The following is a 21,365-nucleotide window of genomic DNA, read 5'->3' as shown; positions in this document are numbered from 1 at the left end:
TGAAACTTCTCTTATTTGCCAGTACATCCCTGCAAATAATAGACATGGGCTTTACATCCTTATTTGCATTTTCACAATTGGCAAAATTATATCTCAAGAATCATCTTTGTTCCGAGTTAAGTTTCTTTTTTCAGGACCGTTAACCAGAGGCTCTGAAGCTCTGTGCTGCACTGGACTCTCCTGTGAAGCTGTCTCGAGCAGATTCTGTTGAGAGATCCTCTTCAATAGGAAAACTGCCTATTTGAGTCTCTTGCTGTCTCTTACTTTAAAAAAAAAAACATTGATCTTTGCAGTTCACTTGCTATGCTTGCCAGCAGCTCCAAAATCAAAATAATTCTGCTCACTGCTTTGGCGCCAAAGGCACATCCCTGAACGGGGCTTCGCATCAATTCTACGTGCAGGGCACATGACCTGTTCTCTGCTGCTGCTTCTGGCCGGAAGATTCCACACAGCCTAATCCATTAAAAGGTGCAGCGGCCGCAATTCTAGATGTAAAAACTGCAGGAACAGTGGGATCAATCGTTCTGCGATCACCCGACACTTGCTCGCGACCCCCTGAGTTTGAAAACCCTGCCCTACGACATATCAACAATTTCCTAGCTCTAACCAGTGCCTCTTCACATTGGACATCCAATCCCTCTACACATCTGCACCCACCAGGAGGGTCTGAGGGCTCTTCGTTTTTTCGTTGAATAGAGGCCTGAACGATCCCCGTTCACCACCACTCTTCTATCTAGTTAAACTTGTTCTGACACTCAACATTTCTCCTTTAACATGTCTCAGTTCCTGTCAATAAAAAGTGTGGTAATGAGTATCTGCATGGGCTCCAGTTATGCCTGTCTTCTTGTGGGGCATATGGAACATTCCTTGATCCAGTCCTTAGTCAGGCACCCTCCCACAACTCTTTCCATTACATCGGTGAAGATTGTTGCTGCTGATCTGGACCAGATCCAATTTCGACCCCTCTCTCCTTCACATGATCCACCCCCAACACTACCCTTCCCTTCCTTGAACTCTCTGTCTCCATTTCATGTGATAGACTGACGACCAATATTCATTATAAACCCACTGACTCCCACAGTTACCTCGCCTGCAGCTCCTCACGCTGTGCTTCCTGTAAGGACTCTATCCCTTTCTCAGATGATGCCACCTTCAAAAACGATGCTTCTATTATGACTGCTTTCCTTAACCAATGATTTCCCCCCTCTGTGGTAAATACTGCACTCAACTGGGCCTGCACCTCTGCTCTCACCCCTTCCCTCTCCTGCCCAGAATCATTTTTAAAAAAATATATATTTTTATTGAAAATTTGTGGCCAACCGTCAGTACATTGTGTATCCTTTACACAGTAATATAACAATATAAATAACAATGGCCAGTTTTATAAACAAGAAATAAATAATATATAAACAAAAACAAAACCAAAACTAAATGGCAACTGCCTTGTCCCAGATAAATATTCTCCAAAAATATGTTTTAACAGTCCAATATACAATTGTCTATAACAACAACCTATACATATTATACTTGTATATTAACATCCCTGAGAATCCCTCTGATCACCCCCCCCCCCCCTCCCCTCCCCCTGGGCTGCTGCTGTCTTCTTCTTTTCCATTCCCTCTATCTTTCTGTGAGGTATTCGACGAACGGTTGCCACCGCCTGGTGAACCCTTGAGCCGATCCCCTTAGGACGAACTTAATCCGTTCCAGCTTTATAAACCCTGCCATGTCATTTATCCAGGTATCCACACCCAGGGGCTTGGCTTCCTTCCACATCAACAGTATCCTGCGCCGGGCTACTAGGGACGCAAAGGCCAAAACATCAGCCTCTCTCGCCTCCTGCACTCCCGGCTCTTCTGCAACCCCAAATATAGCCAACCCCCAGCTTGGTTCGACCTCGACCCCCACTACCTTCGAAAGCACCTTTGTCACCCCCACCCAAAACCCCTGTAGTGCCGGACATGACTAGAACATGTGGGTGTGATTCGCTGGGCTTTTCGAGCATCTCGCACACCTATCCTCTACTCCAAAAAATTTGCTAAGCCGTGTTCCAGTCATATGCGCCCTGTGTAACACCTTAAATTGTATCAGGCTTAGCCTGGCACACGAGGACGATGAGTTTACCCTACTTAGGGCATCAGCCCACAGCCCCTCCTCAATCTCCTCCCCCAGCTCTTCTTCCCATTTCCCTTTCAGCTCGTCTACCATAATCTCCCCCTCGTCTCTCATCTCCCTATATATGTCTGACACCTTACCGTCCCCCACCCATGTCTTTGAGATCACTCTGTCCTGCACCTCCTGCGTCGGGAGCTGCGGAAATTCCCTCACCTGTTGCCTCGTAAAAGCCCTCAGTTGCATATACCGGAATGCATTCCCTTGGGGCAACCCATATTTTTCGGTCAGCGCTCCCAAACGTCCCATCTACAAACAGATCTCTCAATTGTGTTACTCCTGCTCTTTGCCATGTTCCAAATCCCCCATCCATTCTCCCCGGAGCAAACCTATGATTATTTCTTATCGGGGACCGCACCGAGGCTCCCGTCTTTCCCCTATGCCGTCTCCATTGCCCCCAAATTTTCAGAGTAGCCACCACCACCGGGCTTGTGGTGTATTTCTTCGGTGAGAACGGCAACGGCGCCGTCACCATGGCTTGTAGGCAAGTCCCCCTACAGGACGCCTTCTCCAATTTCTTCGACACCGCTCCCTCCTCTTCTCCCATCCACTTGCATACCATTGAGATGTTGGCGGCCCAGTAGTACTCACTCAGGTTCGGTAGCGCCAGCCCCCCCCCCCCCTATCCCTACTACGCTGCAAAAATCCCTTCCTCACTCTCGGGGTCTTCCCGGCCCACACAAAACTCATGATACTCTTCTCAATCCTTTTGTAAAAAGCCTTCGTGATCACCACCGGGAGGCACTGAAACACAAAGAGGAATCTCGGGAGGATCATCATTTTAACCGCTTGTACCCTCCCTGCCAGTGACAGGGATACCATGTCCCATCTCTTGAAGTCCTCCTCCATCTGTTCCACCAACCGCGTTAAGTTTAACCTATGCAATGTACCCCAATTCTTGGCTATCTGGATCCCCAAGTAGCGAAAGTCCTTTGTTACCTTCCTCAGCGGTAAGTCCTCTATTTCTCTGCTCTGCTCCCCTGGATGCACCACAAACAGCTCACTTTTCCCCATGTTCAGCTTATATCCTGTAAATTCTCCAAACTCCCCAAGTATCCGCATTATCTCTGGCATCCACTCCGCCGGGTCTGCCAGATACACCAATAAATCGTCCGCGTAAAGAGATACCCGGTGTTCCTCTCCTCCCCTGAGTACTCCCCTCCACTTCCTGGAACCCCTCAATGCTATTGCCAGGGGCTCAATCGCCAGTGCAAACAATAATGGGGGCAGAGGACATCCCTGCCTCGTCCCTCTATGGAGCCAAAAATACGCAGACCCCTGTCCATTCGTGACCACGCTCGCCATCGAGGCCCTATACAGCAGCTGTACCCATCTAATATACTCATCTCCAAAGCCAAATCTCCTCAACACCTCCCACAAATAATCCCACTCCACTCTATCAAATGCTTTCTCGGCATCCATCGCCACCACTCTCTCCGCTTCCCCCTCTGGTGGGGGCATCATCATTACCCCTAGCAGCCTCCGTATATTCGTATTCAGCTGTCTCCCCTTTACAAACCCAGTTTGGTCCTCATGGACTACCCCCGGGACACAATCCTCTATCCTCATTGCCATTACCTTGGCCAGAATTTTAGCGTCTACATTTAGGAGGGAAATAGGTCTATAGGACCCGCATTGCAGCGGGTCTTTTTCCTTCTTTAGGAGAAGCGATATCGTTGCCTCTGACATAGTCGGGGGCAGCTGTCCCCTTTCCTTCGTCTCATTAAAGGTTCTCATCAGTATCGGGGCAAGCAAGTCCACAAATTTCCTATAAAATTCGACTGGAAATCCATCTGGTCCCGGAGCCTTCCCCGCCTGCATACTCCTAATTCCTTTCACTACTTCCTCTATCTCAATCTGTGCTCCCAGTCCCACCCTCTCCTGCTCCTCCACCTTAGGAAATTCCAGCCGGTCCAGGAAGCACATCATTCTCTCCTTCCCATCTGGGGGCTGAGCTTCGTATAATCTTTTATAGAATGCCTTGAACACTCCATTCACTCTCTCCGCTCCCCGCTCGATCTCTCCTTCCTCATCCCTCACTCCCCCTATTTCCCTCGCTGCTCCCCTTTTCCTCAATTGATGGGCCAGCAACCTGCTCGCCTTCTCCCCATACTCATACTGTACACCCTGTGCCTTCCTCCACTGTGCTTCTGCGGTACCCGTTGTCAGCAAGTCAAATTCTATGTGTAACCTTTGCCTTTCCCTGTACAGTCCCTCCTCCGGTGCCTCCGCATATTGCCTGTCCACCCTCAGAAGTTCTTGTAGCAACCGCTCCCGTTCCCTACTCTCCTGCTTTCCTTTATGTGCCCTTATTGATATCAGCTCCCCTCTAACCACTGCCTTCAGCACCTCCCAGACCACTCCCACCTGGACCTCCCCGTTATCATTGAGTTCCAAGTATTTTTCAATGCACCCCCTCACCCTTAGACACACCCCTTCATCTGCCATTAGTCCCATATCCATTCTCCAGGGTGGACGCCCTTCTGTTTCCTCCCCTATCTCCAAGTCTACCCAATGTGGAGCGTGATCCGAAATGGCTATAGCCGTATACTCCGTCCCCCTCACCTTCGGGATCAACGCCCTTCCCAAGACAAAAAAGTCTATTCGCGAATAAACTTTGTGGACATAGGAGAAAAACGAAAACTCCTTACTCCTAGGTCTACTAAATCTCCACGGGTCTACTCCTCCCATCTGCTCCATAAAATCTTTAAGCACCTTGGCTGCAGCCGGCCTCCTTCCAGTCCTGGATCTCGACCTGTCCAGCCCTGGCTCCAGCACCGTATTAAAATCTCCCCCCATTACCAACTTTCCCACCTCTAGGTCTGGGATGCGTCCTAGCATGCGCCTCATAAAATTGGCATCATCCCAGTTCGGGGCATATACGTTTACCAAGACCACCGCCTCCCCCTGTAATTTGCCACTCACCATCACGTATCTGCCCCCGCTATCCGCCACTAGTATAGCCACCCCCTGTTTTTCGCATCTAGCCCCGAATGAAACACCTGCCCCACCCATCCTTTGCGTAGTCTAACCTGGTCTATAAGTTTCAAGTGCGTCTCTTGTAACATAACCACGTCTGCCTTAAGTTTCTTAAGGTGTGCGAGTACTCGTGCCCTCTTTATCGGCCCGTTCAGCCACGTGATCAACCGGGTTGGGGGGCTTTTTACCCCCCCCCCCCTTGTCGATTAGCCATCCCCTTTTTCCAGCTCCTCACCCGGTTCCCACGCAGCTGTGTCCCCCCCAGGCGGTGCCCCCCTGCCCACCCCACCCCATTCCGGCTCTTTCCCCCCCCCCCCCCCCCCCCTCCCCAGCAGCAGCAACCTAGTAACTCCCCCCCCCCCCCCCCCCCCCCCCCCCCCGCCCCCCGCTAGATGCCCCACTAGCGTAGTTACACCCCCCATGTTGCTCCCAGAAGTCAGCAAACTCTGGCCGACCTCGGCTCGCACCGTGCGACGTCCCCTCCTTCCTGCTTCCCTATTCCCGCCATGATTATCATAGCGCGGGAACAAAGCCCGCGCTTCCCTTTTGGCCCCGCCCCCCCATGGCCAACGCCCCATCTCCTCCACCTCCCTTCCTCCCTCCACCACCACCTGTGGAAGAGAGAAAAGTTACCGCATCGCAGGATTAATAACATAAAACTCATCTTTCTCCCCCCCCCCCCCCTTTTTCCCCCCTCTTCGCCCCCCCATACTCGCCCCACCACTTTGTTTCAAACGTTCTTTTTTAATAACCTGCTCATTCCAGTTTTTCTTCCACAATAAAAGTCCACGCTTCATCCGCCGTCTCAAAGTAGTGGTGCCTCCCTCGATATGTGACCCACAGTCTTGCCGGTTGCAGCATTCCAAATTTTATCTTCTTTTTATGAAGCACCGCCTTGGCCCGATTAAAGCTCGCCCTCCTTCTCGCCACCTCCGCACTCCAGTCTTGATAAACGCGGATCACCGCGTTCTCCCACTTACTGCTCCGAGTTTTCTTTGCCCATCTAAGGACCATCTCTCTGTCCTTAAAAAGGAGGAATCTCACCACTATGGCTCTAGGAATTTCTCCTGCTCTCGGTCCTCGCGCCATCACTCTGTATGCTCCCTCCACCTCCAGCGGACCCGCCGGGGCCTCCGCTCCCATTAACGAGTGCAGCATCGTGCTCACATATGCCCCGACATCTGCTCCTTCTGCACCTTCAGGAAGACCAAGAATCCTTAAATTATTCCTCCTCGCGTTATTCTCCAGCACCTCCAGTCTTTCCACACATCGTTTATGGTGTGCCTCGTGCATCTCCGTCTTCACCACCAGGCCCTGTATATCGTCCTCGTTCTCGGCAGCCTTTGCCTTCACGACCCGAAGCTCCCGCTCCTGGGTCTTTTGCTCATCCTTTAGCCCTTCGATCGCCTGTAATATCGGGGCCAACAGCTCCTTCTTCATTTCCTTTTTAAGTTCTTCCACGCAACATTTCAAAAACTCTTGTTGTTCAGGGCCCCATGTTAAACTGCCACCTTCCGTCACCATCTTGGTTCTTGCTTTCCTTCCTTGCCGCTGCTCCAAAGGATCCACTGCAATCTGGCCACTTCCCTCTCCTTTTTCCATCCGTTTCCAGGGGGGATTCCCTTCTGGTTTACCACACAGTGCTTCTAGCCGTTAAAATTGCCGTTGGGCCTCTTATTAAGAGCCCAAAAGTCCGTTCCACCGGGAGCTGCCGAAACGTGCGACTTAGCTGGTCATCGCCGCACCCGGAAGTCCTCCTGCCCAGAATCATGATAGGATGCCTCTTGACTTCACTTTTCACCCCACTAGCCTTCGCATTCAAAGGATCATCCTCCAACATTTCCACCAACTCCAGCATGATGCCACAATCAAAGGCATCTACCACTGAAACCCCCTGTCAGCATTCCACGGAGCCACTTCCTCCGTGACACCCACTCCTCCATCACCCTCCAGCTCCTCACCCCTTCCACAGCACCATCTCTTGCAATCACCGAAGGTGTAATATCTGCCCCTTTACCTTCTTCCTCCTCACTGTTCAAGATCCCAAATGCTTCTTTCAGTTGAAGCAACATTTTACTTGCGCCTTCAATTTGGTCCACTGTATTCATTGCTCCCAACGTGGTCCCCTCTAAATCTGATCGAGGTACATAAAATACTAAAGGGGCATGATAAAGTAGACCGAATGTTCCCCCTTGTGGGGCAATCTAGAAAAAGAGGTCACGGATCTAATTTGAGAGGCGGTAGATTTAGAACTGAAATGAGGAGGAACTACTTAGAGTGCTGAATTTGTGGAACATGCTGGCCCATAGTGCGGTGGAATCTGAGTCATTAAATGGTTTCAAGAAGGGGATAGATATATTTCTGATTTTAAAAATGGGTGACAGGGATATGGTGAGGTGGATTTGAGACCAGGAAGAGATCAGCCATGATCTGATTGAATGGGGGAGTAGGCGTCGAGGACTGAATTGCCTGCTTCTGCTCATAATTCCTATGTAATTTGAAAATTAAGTTGAGAAGGTGGCTAATATATTTTTACCAAATTGCTTTATTTCTGAATTTTCGATTAGCGAACTTGTTCTATTTTACTTCCAAGGTGCCAATCTGTGATAAGTGATTCAGTTTATGACATTTAATAACCTTGCAATATCTTCAGCTTCCCAATTGCACTCAGTGACTATTACCAGATGTGTGCACATTGTAGCATTCATTTTGCACCGATTCATTCTACACAGATTCTTGTGCCTATCTAGTTGTTGACTTCCTCTATCTTTATTTTGCCAGTTATGGCCAAGATCAAATTGCAATCATGTAGGTTAATAGTGATGCAGGCTTGCTCAATCAGAAAGGACTTTCCTCATTTTAACTACAGACATTTTAAAAATTGATATGACATTTTTAAAATCGGCAACAGAAATTTGAAGAAATGTTTCTCCACACTTGTAAGTTAACTTTCAGTACTATTAATAATTGTTTGGCAGTCATTACCACTTGACATGCAGTTGTAAGTGGGTAGCATAGTGGTTAGCAGAGTTGCTTCACAGCTCCAGGGTCCCAGGTTTGATTCCTGGTTGGGTCACTGTCTGTGCAGAGTCTGCGCGTCTGCGTGGGTTTCCTCCGGGTGCTCCGGTTTCCTCCCACAAGTCCAAAGATGTGCGGGTTAGGGGTATTGGCCAAGCTAAATTGCCCTTCATGTCCAAAAAGGTTAAGTGGGAGTTGCTGGGTTACGGGGATAGGGTAGATACACAGGATTGAGTAGGGTGCTCTTTGTAAGGGCCGGTGCTGACTTGATGGGCCGAATGGCCTCCTTTTGCACCGTATATTCTATGATTCTATGTAAGGTACTTAGACTGGAATAGACTTTTTGTAGTGAGTTTAGTTTGTATATACCGCATAAATGCAGCAACCTCATGCCATTCAATACCTGTCAATGGTGAGGCAGTTTGCATGATGCCATTTTCAAGAAGCTAACTGCAAAGCGATGGCACTCAGCCAACATCTTCTGAATATTTGAGTTTAACTATTCATTTGCCCCTTACTTGAGGTTGTTGTACCATTTGCACATAAATAACAGTGGAATTGGCCTCATTATTATGTTGGCAGGAAAATCTGGGGCATCATGTTTTGAAAATCAATGTAATATTACAGTAGATCATTACTTCTAAATTTGAAAATGAGGTGTGCATCATCTTCATAACAGTTATGATGTTGCATATGTGGATAACCTTATGAAGGAACCAAAATTCTTTTTGATGAGCCATTTGAAGATTTATCTGGATAAACTTTTCAGATGTATGCGACACTGTTCTCAAAAGCAGTTTAGACAACCACCGATATCAAAATAAATAAACCACAATAAATAAACCAAGGTTGATCTAGTTTTCAATCACTTTCTGGGTACAGATGGTCAATGCCTTCCTTGTAAAAAAAAAAAAAGTAATTGAGGTTATTTTTTTTTAAAGTGTCTTGTCTCTCACCTGCTTTTTCCCTTCTTTGCTCCCTTCCAAAGTCTTGGTGATCATTTAACTAGAAATCACCATCTTGCCAAAGAATTATTTCTAATTGTTTGGTTTGTCAGAGTCCTTTCTGTTTATTTTCTCTGTTCCCATTTCTTTTATATTATTTTATTATTTTTGTCCGTTGACCCATAATTGGGATGTGCCTTTATGCAGAAGACTCTGTTGAAGCAGTCTGCTCGTCAGGACACTGTTCCCAGGTTTAGTGTTTGGTAGAGAAGTCAGACTGCTCGGCATGGAGTGGATCTTGGGAACCAGTTTTAGGGAGTCTGATCGATTGGTTAACTGGCAATCGGTGGGTTAGCCATGGACAGTGTTCTGCCTGACAACAGTCAATGATTGGCTCCAGAATGATGCTTTCTGAGAGAACTTGGCAGAAGTGTTTAAACCTTGAAAGTGAAAGGAACAGTTTCTCACTCTGTCCTGCTTGCTGAAGTGAAAGAGCTGCTCTTATTGTCCTGAAAGCAATGAGTGCCTGGCACATCCTTTGCTGTGAACCTGAATTGATGCTGAGTCTGCAGAGAGAGTAGACAACCTTGCCAGAGAAACTCCTCTCAAGCCTAGAAGGAAGTAAGTACCAAAGCAATAGCCTGAATTTCAGAAAGACATTTACTGGAAGTCATCCCAATGCGTCAAAGATCCTTGTCCCTCTATTTTTATTAATATTCCCTTTCTTTTCCACCATCTTTTCCCCTCCATTTTGTTTGTGTGTGTGTTTGGAGAATGGGGCATGTTAGAAAGGGGAGGCTGGGGAAGGGGTAGTAGATAACTGTCTATTTAATTATAATACTGTACCTAATAAAAGTCTACTTGTGCATTGTTACAAATTGGTGACTAGTTTATTGGGCTCAACTAAGGACCTCTGGTATTTTAAATAAAGTCTAATTTCACCTGTGTTGCGGCTCCGAGTCCAGTGGGGCTGGAATTGACCGCACTAGCCCAGGAAGTCATGATATAGTTTAGGGGCTCGGTTCTGGGATCTTTAGAATGGTAGACAGCAACGATTTGAGGTACAGTATGTATTAGAGGCACCAGGTTTGTACTAGTATAATAGGATGTCTCTGGAAGCTGCTAAGGCCTTCAGGTGGAGGACTTGTCTTTACTTCATTTACAAGGGCTTCAAAAGACCCAAGTTAATTGAATTGGCAGGTGAAGTAAAAGTAGAGGTAACAGTTAAAGCTAAGAAGGCAGAGATATACGCTGTATTGGTTGAGTGCTTCGGTCTGTTAGAAACACGAGCGCCTACGAGCAGGTCATCCAGCTAGTGTAGCATCAGATGCACTTTCTGGTGAGGAAACCAATCTGGAGAGGAGGATTCAGTTGAAGTTCGGGAATGAGAGGTAATTTAAAAATTGGAGATTTGGGGAAAAGATGAAGAAAGAGATTTTCAAAAGAAAAGTAAAATGAGGAAACCTTTTGAAAATGGGAAGATTGGCAAGGGAAGAAAGGGAAAAGGAGAGCGGGAAAAAGTATCAACTTAAAAGGTTGGAGTTAAAGGCAGAATATGAGGAAAGTCAAAAGGGAGGAATAATCCTTCCCAGTCCAGTTCCTACTGGGATATGTGTAAGTATGTACAGGCCCTACCAACATTTGAGGGAAAGGATGTAGAGGCATTATTCATGGCATTTTAGAAAATAGCAACTCAAATTAAATGGCTGAAGGAGAAATGCATATTGCCCATGCAAAGTAACCTGACAAGGCAAGCACAGGAGATTTATGCTTCCCTGTCTGAGGGGGTGTCTCGGGATTACAACAAGGTAAAGAGAGGTTATTCTGAGTGCGTATGAATTAATTCCGGAGACACACAGACAAAAGTTTCAGCATTTAAGGAAGCAGCCAATTCATAAATTTAAACCTTTGTTCCGTCACCCCCATAGTTTTGAAAAATATAGGAAGTGAGAGAGTGGAAGAAAGGCAGGTAAGTAAGAAATGGATAGCTGGGAATGCTCGGAGATGCCCCCCTCAGACCAGGAAGGAATGTACTGAGGATGGAGGTGAAACTCGAAGGCCTAAGTATTACCATTGTATGTTGGAAGTTGTGAGGAAATACCTTTGGACTTGCTGGGGTTCATGAGGAAGATTTTGAAAAGGGAACAAAAGTGGAGAATGCTACAAGGCAGACTGCAGCTCTAGCTAGAACTAGGAGACCTGAGGTAAATGCTGCATGATATGCAGGGTTTTTGTTTAAGGGGGAGATCACCCCATTTTCATCAAATGATGTAGCTTATTTTAAGGGATGCAGCCTTCTCATGTATCCTATTTTAAGGGGTGCAGGTGCTACGCAAACTCTCTTACTGGAGGGGGATTTGTTTTTCCCTCTGGAGAGTCCAGTGAAAGCTAAGGTGGTAGTGAATGGAATAAGTGGAGATTATATTTTTTTAATGAATTTTAAGAGTACCCAAATCTTTTTTTCCAATTAAGGGGCAATTTTGCAAGGCCAATCCACCTAGCCTGCACATCTTTGGGTTGTGGGCGTGAGACCCACACAAACATGGGGAGAATGCGCAAACTACACGTGGACAGTGACCCGGGATCGAACCCGGGTTCTCAGCATCGTGAGGCAGCAGTGCTAACAACTGCACCACTGTGCCGCCCAATAAGTGGAGATTATATTGCAGTTCCATTGTATAAAATACAACTGGAATGTGGTTTATTATCAAGTCCAGTAGTTGTCAAAGAGGTTAAGAATTTACCAGGAGACGGAGTAGACTTACTTTTAGGGAATTATTTGGCAGGAGTGAAGGTTACAACTTCACCCATAGTTAGAGAGTCTGAGGGAAGATGAGGAGTCAGAACAGTTACCGGAGCAGTTTCCAAATATTTTGGTCATTTTGATGACCAGGGCAATGTCTAAACAAAGTTCATGATATGGAGATGCCTGTGTTGGACTGGGGTGAGCACAGTAAGATTGTCTTACAACACCAGGTTAAAGTCCAACAGGTTTGTTTCAAATCACTAGTTTTCGGAGCACTGCTCCTTCCTCAGGTGAATGAAGAGGTAGGTTCCAGAAACATATATACGGACAAAGTCAAAGATGCAAGACAATGCTTTGAATGCGAGCATTTACAGGTAATTAAGTCTTTACAGATCCAGAGAGAGGGGTAATCCCAGGTTAAAGAGGTGTGAATTGTCTCAAGCCAGGACAGTTGGTAGGATTTCGCAAGCCCAGGCCAGATGGTGGGGGGTGAATGTAATGCGACATGAATCCAAGGTCCCAGTTGAGGCCGTACTCATGTGTCAGAACTTGGCTATAAGTTTCTGTTTGGCGACTCTGCGTTGTCGTGCATTCTGAAGGCTGCCTTGGAGAACGCTTACCCGGAGATCAGGAGCTGAATGCCCTTGACTGCTGAAGTGTTCCCCGACTGGAGGGGAACATTCCTGCCTGGCGATTGTCGTGAGATGTCCGTTCATCGATTGTCACAGCGTCTGCTGTGTACCACGCTTCGGGACATCCTTTCCTGCAGCGCATGAGGTAGACCACGTTGGCCGAGTCGCACGAGAATGTACCACGTACCTGGTTGGTGGTGTTCTCACGTGTAATGGTGGTACCCATGTCGATGATCTGGCACGCCTTGCAGAGATTGCCATGGTAGGGTTGTGTGGTGTCGTGGTCGCTGTTCTGAAGGCTGGGTAGTTAGCTGCAAACAATGGTTTGTTTGAGGTTGCGCGGTTGTTTGAAGGCAAGTAGTGGGGGTGTGGGGGTGACCTTGGCAAGATGTTCATCATCGATGACTTGTTGAAGGCTGCGAAGTAGATGTCGTAGTTTCTCCGCTCCAGGGAAATACTGGACGACGAAGGGTACTCGTCGGTTGTGTCCCGTGTTTGTCATCCGAGGAGGTCAGTGCGGTTTTTTGCTGTGGCGCGTTGGAACTGTTCAACAAAGTTCAACACCAGAGATTGAAGTCACACCACCATTGGGTGGTAGAATAACCAAAACTATCCTTCAGGATGAGGATAAGTCCAAGGAAGTGTTTGGTAGGTATAGAATCCTCACACAATGATCACGTGAAACGATGGGTAGGATGCAAAATTAAAGGTTTATTGATAAGTACGTTAACTACCCAACTCCACAAAGGGTTTCCTGCCCCAACCTACGCTCAGGCCGGGGGTTTTATACTCTGGGCTCCCTTCGTTAAAGGGGAAGTCCCGCCGTGTTACTGGGGCAGTTTATATCCTGTTGAGGTCACGGGGAACCAGATGGTCCACAGACTGTGACCTGTGTGGGGATGTAACCGTAAGATTCATTCATTGAGGCTAGGAGGGAGACCTAGAGATGCACAGTCAGCTCTCTTAGAAGTTGAGGCGAAGCGGGTTCCACAGTGCTATTATGTTAAGAACAGAGTACTGATTAGGAAGTGGTGACATCCTCAAACTTGCGGACGAGGATTGGACGGTTGTTCCTCAGATAGCGGTGCCGCCCAAATATCATAGAGAAATAAGGCGGGTAGCATATGAGATACCAATTGCAAGACATGTGGGAATTCGGAAAACTCTTGCATCAGTCAACAGGCATCTTGCCTGGCCAGTACTGCATAAGGATATAGTGCAATTCTGTAGAAAAAAGGCAAACCGCAACAACCAGGAAGACAAATATGAAGTTAGCTGCTGAACAACGGTAGTAACTTAAATGCTCTTCACTGAAGTGGCAGGTTTAGCACAGTGGGCTAAACAGCTGGCTTGTAATGCAATTCCTATACTGGCCTCCCCGAACAGGCGCCAAAATGTGGTGACTAGTGGCTTTTCACAGTAACATCATTGAAGCCTCCTTGTGACTATAAACAATTATTATATGATTCAACCAACACCTTGGAACCTGGGTTTAGCCCATTTAAATTGGTATATGGCCATTACGTATGGGTCCATTAATGTTGATGAAAGAGAAGTTCCTCAAACACAGCCAAATCCTCAACGTTGGATTGTGTGTCTATGTTTCTGTAAAGACTCATGGGAGTTTGTCAGGGAGCTCAAGGGCATTTAAACATTTCAGGATAAAGAATGAACATCTGGGCAAACAAACGTGCGAGGTCCAGAACATTCCAAGCTGGAGATGAGGTACTGCCTTTGTAGGGTGAACCTGTAAAAGCGAAATTCCGCGCCCCCTATAAGGTAGTTAAGAGGGTGATAAAGGTGACTTGCATAATAGCTACTCCAGACCATAGGAAGAAAGACTGATTTTGCCAAATATATATGTTGAAGAAATAGAATTGCATGGAAGAAGGAAGGAACTAGTATGTCAGGGGATAGAAGTCGTGGAAGAGGACAGAGGTAGTAAGAGTGAGGTAGGGGAAGAGGTCGATAGTTCACAGAGCGACCCACCTGTGGTACGACTAGTAAATATAGTAATACCAGAACAGTTAGATACTGAGTTTGCATACTTGGAAGAAGAGCAATGAAAATTTCTCATAAGGATACTGCAGAAACACGAAGATTTGTAGGTACACACCGGGGTGCTCTGCATTATCTGAACATGTATACATAGATGACTCCAACCTGATAAAATAGCATCCATATCGACTGAACCCATAGAAACTAAACCCAGTGCATGTTGGAGAATCGTTTAATTGAGCCGAATAAGTGTAGCTGGAGTTTGCTGGCCATGATCGACCTAAGCTAGATGGGACAATCTGGTTCTGTATAGATTACTGACGGCCATTGCCATCACCAAAACGGATTTGTATCCGATTCTCAGGTTGGAGGACTGTATCGATAGGATAGGCAGTGCCTCGTGCCTTTTGAAAATCGATTTGTTAAAGGGGTATTGGCAGGTTCCTTTAAGGCCCAGGGCTGAAGAGAGATACCTGCCTTTATGACTCAAGGGATTGTATCAGTGTAAAGTAATGTCATTCGGATTTTAAAACGCACCAGCTACATTTCAGCGACTCAAACATCAGGTAGTGACTGCGTGGTGTATTTAGCCAACATGGTAGTTTACAGTGACACATGGAAGGAGCATATAGGACAATTGGAGGAGTTGTATAAACAACTGCAGTTGGCCGATTTAGTCATCAATTTGGCCAAAAACGAGTGGTACCCAGGACAGCCAAGGGTGTTACTGGATTTCCCCGTTCCCAAAACAAAGCAGGAGATTGAGATTCTTTAAATAAATTGAGTATTTTAAATAAAATCTAATTTCACCTGTGTTGCAATTCCGGGTCAGGCGGACTGAAATTGACCACTCACTAATCCAGGGTGTCATGACAGGTAGTACAGATTTGATTATTGCTTGAAAAAATACATGTTAAAGCTTTTCATCTTGCATTCTGGACATTTGCAAGAATGCCAAATGATAAGTGTGGTAAAATTACCAACGGCCTGAATCTTAGGCCTGATACAGAATTGGACACACTAAATTGCCCCTTAATTGGGGGGGGGGGGGGGGGGGGGGAATAATTTTGTACTTTAAATTTAAAAAAAAAAACATAGGGCATAAAGGGACATTACTTTTGTGTGTCTTGTGCAATCCATACGTGGGAGCAGTAAGCTGCAGACAAAGCCTATCATGTATCATCTAGCAGCCTGTACTTGCAAAACTCAAAATAGTGTCCAATATTAAATGTTGTTCTGCGATTTAGACAGTATTTGCTTTACAATTCTGAATGAGTCAAGAATTATGCTGACAACCAATTTAAGGCCAATCAGAGCCAACCTGCCTGGTTTGAATTGGCAGTTAACTGCCAGCCATCAGCTAACTGGTGCATTCTCCATGGCAATGCCTCTACCAATAGTTTACTTGTCAACCAATCAGCATTCACTTCTCATGAAGTACAAGTTGTTGTTCCCTTTACATTTTGTGTTCTTGTGAATGTCCTGATTAGTGCAAGGTGAGAAGCTTTGACATGTCTTTTTTTCAGCAGTACTAAAGTTTTATTTCTTCTAATTTGGTTCAAAGATAATAGCATTGACTGACGCGACATTGACGGCTTGACCCATAACCATTAAAAAATGTGGTCCGACCAGCGCACAATGTTTTAACCTAGTCCACTAATTGTGCCTCATGAAGCAATTTTAATGCAACATCTAAATTTAAAAACTAAAACAATATTTTATTATGGAGAACACAATTTAAGATGATCAAACTCTTTTAAATTACCATTGGTATTTGAGGCCTGCTCTTTTTTTCTTCTTGATGCAGAATGTTACCAAAGGTGCAAGACACAAAATTGTCCTCAGCATACAAAAATTGAAGGAGCGACAGAATGTGCTCAGATCATTGGAAAAGGTAAGAAATGTGCAGATGCAAATGTTCTTTTCTCTTCCATACATCTAATTTAGTCTCCAAGAAAATCTTTCTGTTCAAACATCTTGGTGCAAATCTTATTTCCACATTCTAGTCCTTGCTGTGGCTTGCAAGTATGTGGCCAAAAGCTCTGCCATCTGATATGGGCAGATTTTACTTCAACTTAATTTCTCGACTGTTGTATCATACACATTTCATATTATATTTTATTGTTGAGTTCAAGATTGTATAATAGCTCCCCACTTTGCTCAAGTCACTTAGTTTTCTACGATCTTTCACTCCTTGTAGTTCACCAGTTTCCACTCTATATCTTCTCTTCACAACTACGTAAATAGCCAACTGTCAAACAACCTTTTAAATTAAATTTGTCTGGACGTGTAAAGGTGATAATTTCCATAAACCTATTAATAGACACTGATGACCAGTTTATAGAAATTGAAATAGAACATGTCATGCTACAGGGACTTGCTGTAAGTATATATTCAGAATTTTATCTTGATGGTTCTTCCTTGTGTTTAGTTTAAATCCATTCTAACCTGTTACAACCAACCTACTTTACAAGTTTATTTCTTAGAAAATGAATGTTTGTTCCCTTTCCCCAACGGAGGAAACTACAATCATTAATTTCCTTCTCATTCTTCTGATCTGGAGTCAGACACGCTACTGTTGCGCCACAAGCCCAAGTGATTTCCTTCTCATTCTTAACCTTGCTCCTCCCCACTGACCATTGCAATATTGTAACAGGTTCCAGGCACAGGTTTCTGGTCCCATGATTGTTTGGATTCTTTTGTTTGGGTGTTTTTTTTGATACCCTGACCAAAGCATACAATGTAGCAGTGTGGGTATCTTTTGGGCTGCCTGCAAATTCGTTTGGAAGAGCAGTGCTTGATGTTCTCTTGGGTCTGATTAGGAGCTTAGTTAGTCACATGATGAGATAGGTCAATTTTCCATCCATGGAGAAGATGAGCAGCTACGATGTCAGTTCTGACATGATGCTTGTCCACTATTTGTGAGGAAGGTTTAATCCTTCAGGTTGTACTTTAGGGTCTTCAGTAAAGAATCCTTTTGGTATACTCCAGTTCTTTCTAACATTATACAATGGATCATCATTGCTGACAAGCTTCAGAGACTCTTGGACCTGATTGGAACCAAAAAGGGGACCTAATAATCTTTATTGTCACAAGTAGTCTTACATTAACACTGCAATGAAGTTACCATGAAAAACTTCTCATCGCCACATTCTGGCGCCTGTTCAGGTACACAGAGGGCAAATCCAAATTGCCTAACAGCACTTTTTTTAGACTTGTGAGAGGAAACTGGAGCACCCGGAGGAAACCCACGCAGACACAGGGAGAATGTGCAGACTCCACACAGAAGGTGACCCAAGCAGGGAATCAAACCCGGGTCCTTGGCACTGTGAAGTAACAGTGCTAATCACTATGCTACCGTGATCTATGCATTGAGGCAGAGGGCTTGGTTGAGTTACTAAATGATCTTTTTTTGCATCTGTGTCTACTAAGGAAGAAGATGCTGCCAAAGTCATAGCTAAGGAGGAGCTATAAAGAAAAGTAAGATAGATTATGGGAGTAAATTAGCTCAGAATATAAAAACAGACAGCAAAAGTTTCTACAAATATATAAAACGATAAAGAGTAGATAAAGTAAACATTAGTCTTTTGGAGGATGAGAAGGGGAATTTAATAATGGGAAATGAGGAAATGGCTGAGGCATTGAACAGGTATTTTGTGTCGGTCTTCGCAGAAGAAGACACAAATAACATGCCAAAAATTGTTGGCAAGGAGGCTATGGCAGGTGAGGACCAAGAAACGATCATTGTCACTAAGGAGGTAGAGCCGGGCAAGCTAATTGGGTAAAGGTAGACCAGTCTCCTGGCCCTGATGTGATGCATCCCAGGGTACTAAAAGAGTTGACGGGGAAGTAGCAAATGCGCTCGTGGTAATTTACCAAAATTCGCTGGACTCTGGGGCTGTTCCGGCAGATTGGAAAACAGCAAATGTGATACCACTGTTTAAAAAAAGGAGGTAGACAAAAGGCAGGTAACTATAAGCTGGTTAGCTTAACTTCTGTAGTGAGGGAAATGCTTGAATCTATCGTTAAGGAAGAAATAGCGAGACATCTGGATAGAAATTGTCCCATTGGGCAGATGCAGCATGGGTTCATGAAAAGCAGGTCATGTTTGATTAATTTAGTGGAATTCTTTGAAGACATTACGAGCGCAGTGGACAAAGGAGAACTAGTGGATGCAGTGTATCTGGATTTCCAGAAGGCATTGGACAAGGTGCCGTGCAAAAGGCTGTTGCATAAGAAAAAGGCGCAAGGCGTTACGGGTAATGTATTAGCATGAATAGAGGATTGGTTAACTTGCAGAAAGCGAAGAGTGGGGATAAGTGGGTATTAGAAAGGCTGGCTGTACTTAAAATTTTGATAAGTCACCATGTAAGGTTTAGAGTGTCATGGTCTAAAGCCTTTCTACTTAAGAAAAGACTCAATGGTCCAAATTTTTAATTTCTAACACGGGTCCTCAGTTGCTTGATTTACAAGATATGAATAATTAGTACTTATGAATAAAGTAGAATTTATTAAGCAAGATTTTCCATATACTTAACAAGAAGCAGTGAAGTCAAAATAGAAATTTCTCATCTCTCAGCATCCCAGGAGCTCTTTGTGTTGTCAGCACAGGCAATGAAGTGATGTTGAACTGTGTCCAGAAGAATTACGCCCCGGAACGCGTGGTATCATCGTGCAACAAAGACACTAATTCACCAACCTTTATCCCTCAGTTTCTTTCCTCCTTTTTGTGGAGATGGTCCAGATTCATCCCTCCTGTTGGCTATAGGATCTAAGTCATGTGTCACCCTACCGCTATCTAGAGCCATGGAGACTAAAGACAAATATTCATCCCTTTTGACCTGGGTCCTTCCGAGTTTACATGCCATTACAAACAAATGCACAATTCTTTCCAGATACAGAGAAGCCATAAATAAAGTCTCATTATCTTGTCAACATACTTTAACCGAAGCCCCAAAAATATCAGAAAATAAAAGATCCCCTCTGGCACAGATCAATTAAAGCAATATTTGGTTTCTTTAAACATAGTTTAACTTCAGTTCAGGCTGCTTTAGCCATTCCTTCAAATTGATTTTTTTTAAAACATCTAATTATATTGTGGGCCATTAAGACAGACTGTCATTGGATTAGTGATCCAGGGTACCGCTCTGGGTACCCCAGGTCTCTGGATTACTAACCCAATGACAATACCAATACACCACTGCCTCACCTGTCTTGCAAAAGATATCTTTCAAAATTCGACATCTACCATGGTGAGATTTGAATCTGGGCACCCGTGTTCAAATCCCACCATGGCAGATGGCAAATTTTGAATTTAATAAAAATCTGGAATGGTTACCATGAAACCATCATAGATTTTTGTAAAAGTCCATCTGGTTCATTAATGTCCTTCAGGGTTGTTACCTGTCCTTACCTGGTCAGGCCTACACCTGTCCTTACCTGGTCAGGCCTACATGTTGAGGGCAATTAGGGATGGGCAACAAACGCCGGCCTTGCTAACGATGCTAACATCCCATGAAAGAATAAGGAGAAAAACTACAGCTCGAGACTCTAAGGAACTTCATCGTAAAACAGTCAAACAATTTTCTTTCTTCACAAACAATTGCCTTGACTTAATTATACAACAGAAATTTAAAAATAACCCTTTTAAAAGTGGTTTTGTTACGGAAACAAATTAATCAAATTATCAAAATCTTGCAACTAGGATCTGCTGGGATGCATCTGAGGATGCTGAGGGAAGTAAAGGTGTTTATTATGTAGGCGTTGGCCATTATCGTGTATAGTTTGGAGAAACTGGGACTGTTTTTCTTGGAGAAAGATTAAGAAGAAATCTGATAGAGGTGCTCAAAATTGAAGGTCTGTACAGCGTAGTTGGGGGGGAAAACGGTTTCATTGGCAGAAGGAACAAGAATCAGCAAGCACTAATTTAAGGTGATTGGGAAAGAACAAAACGTGGCATGAAAAATATTTTTGTGTAAGGAGTTGTTAGGCTCTGGAAAGCATATCCTGAGATTATGGTGGAGACTAATTCAACCAAAGTCTTCAAAAATGAATTGGATAATTATGCAGAAGGAGAACATTTACAGGACGATGGGGAAAGGTTGGGCGGGTGGGACGAGGTGAGCTGTCTTGCAAGAGCTGGTACAGACACAACAGGCCAGATGGCTGCCTCCTGTGCCATGACCATTCTATGATTCTGACTTGGACAAGGAGGAGTAATTGAGGAAAGCCAGCATGAATTTATTAAAGGCAAATCATGCTTAATTAGATTTTTTTTTTTTAATGAGGTAACCGAGGGGGTTGAATTAATGTATATGGACTTTGAAAAGCCATTTCGTAAAGTACCAATTAATAGTCTTGTCAGAAAAGTTGAAGCCCATGAAATAAAAGGACAGTGGCATAGATATAAAGTTGGCTGAGTGATAGGAAACAAAAGTGCTAAACATTATTTGTTGGACTGGAAGAAGGTGTACTGTGGTGTTCTTCAGTTGTCTATACTCAGACCACTGCTTATATTAATAACAATGTGCCCTTTACATCCATGTCGATGTCAAAATTTGCGGATGACGCGTTGGAATATTGCGAACTGTGGGAGGATCTAGACAGGCTGGTTGAATGGACGTACAAGCGGACGATAAACTTCAATATAGAAATGTGAAATGATACATTTCGGTATGCAGAATGAGGAGAGGCAGTATAAAATAGCACTATTCTAAATGGGTTGCAGGATGAAAGAGACCTAGGGGTATATGAGCACAAACCATTGACAGTGGCAGAGCAGGTTGAAAAATGGTTTAAAAAGGCATAGGAATCCTGAATTTTATTCAGAAAGGCAGAGAGAACAAAAGCCAGAAAGTTGAGATGACCCTGTATAAA

General features: G+C 44.8%; 1 protein-coding gene across 5 annotated transcripts in view; it reads left to right on the top strand.

The window, feature by feature from the left end:
- The window catches only part of samd4a (sterile alpha motif domain containing 4A), a 273,565-nt gene that overhangs the window by 170,709 nt on the left and 81,491 nt on the right, over positions 1 to 21,365 (top strand). For all 5 annotated transcript variants that reach the window (XM_072489709.1, XM_072489710.1, XM_072489706.1 and 2 more), the window contains one exon: positions 16,297 to 16,383. In XM_072489709.1, the coding sequence (XP_072345810.1) occupies positions 16,297 to 16,383 (87 nt within the window). The remainder of the gene's footprint in view (positions 1 to 16,296; positions 16,384 to 21,365) is intronic.

The sequence above is a fragment of the Scyliorhinus torazame genome, chromosome 2 (assembly GCF_047496885.1).
Source record: "Scyliorhinus torazame isolate Kashiwa2021f chromosome 2, sScyTor2.1, whole genome shotgun sequence".
Taxonomy (NCBI): domain Eukaryota; kingdom Metazoa; phylum Chordata; class Chondrichthyes; order Carcharhiniformes; family Scyliorhinidae; genus Scyliorhinus; species Scyliorhinus torazame.
The sequence above is the reverse complement of the archived record's forward strand: the minus strand, read 5'-3'. Positions and strand labels throughout refer to the sequence as shown.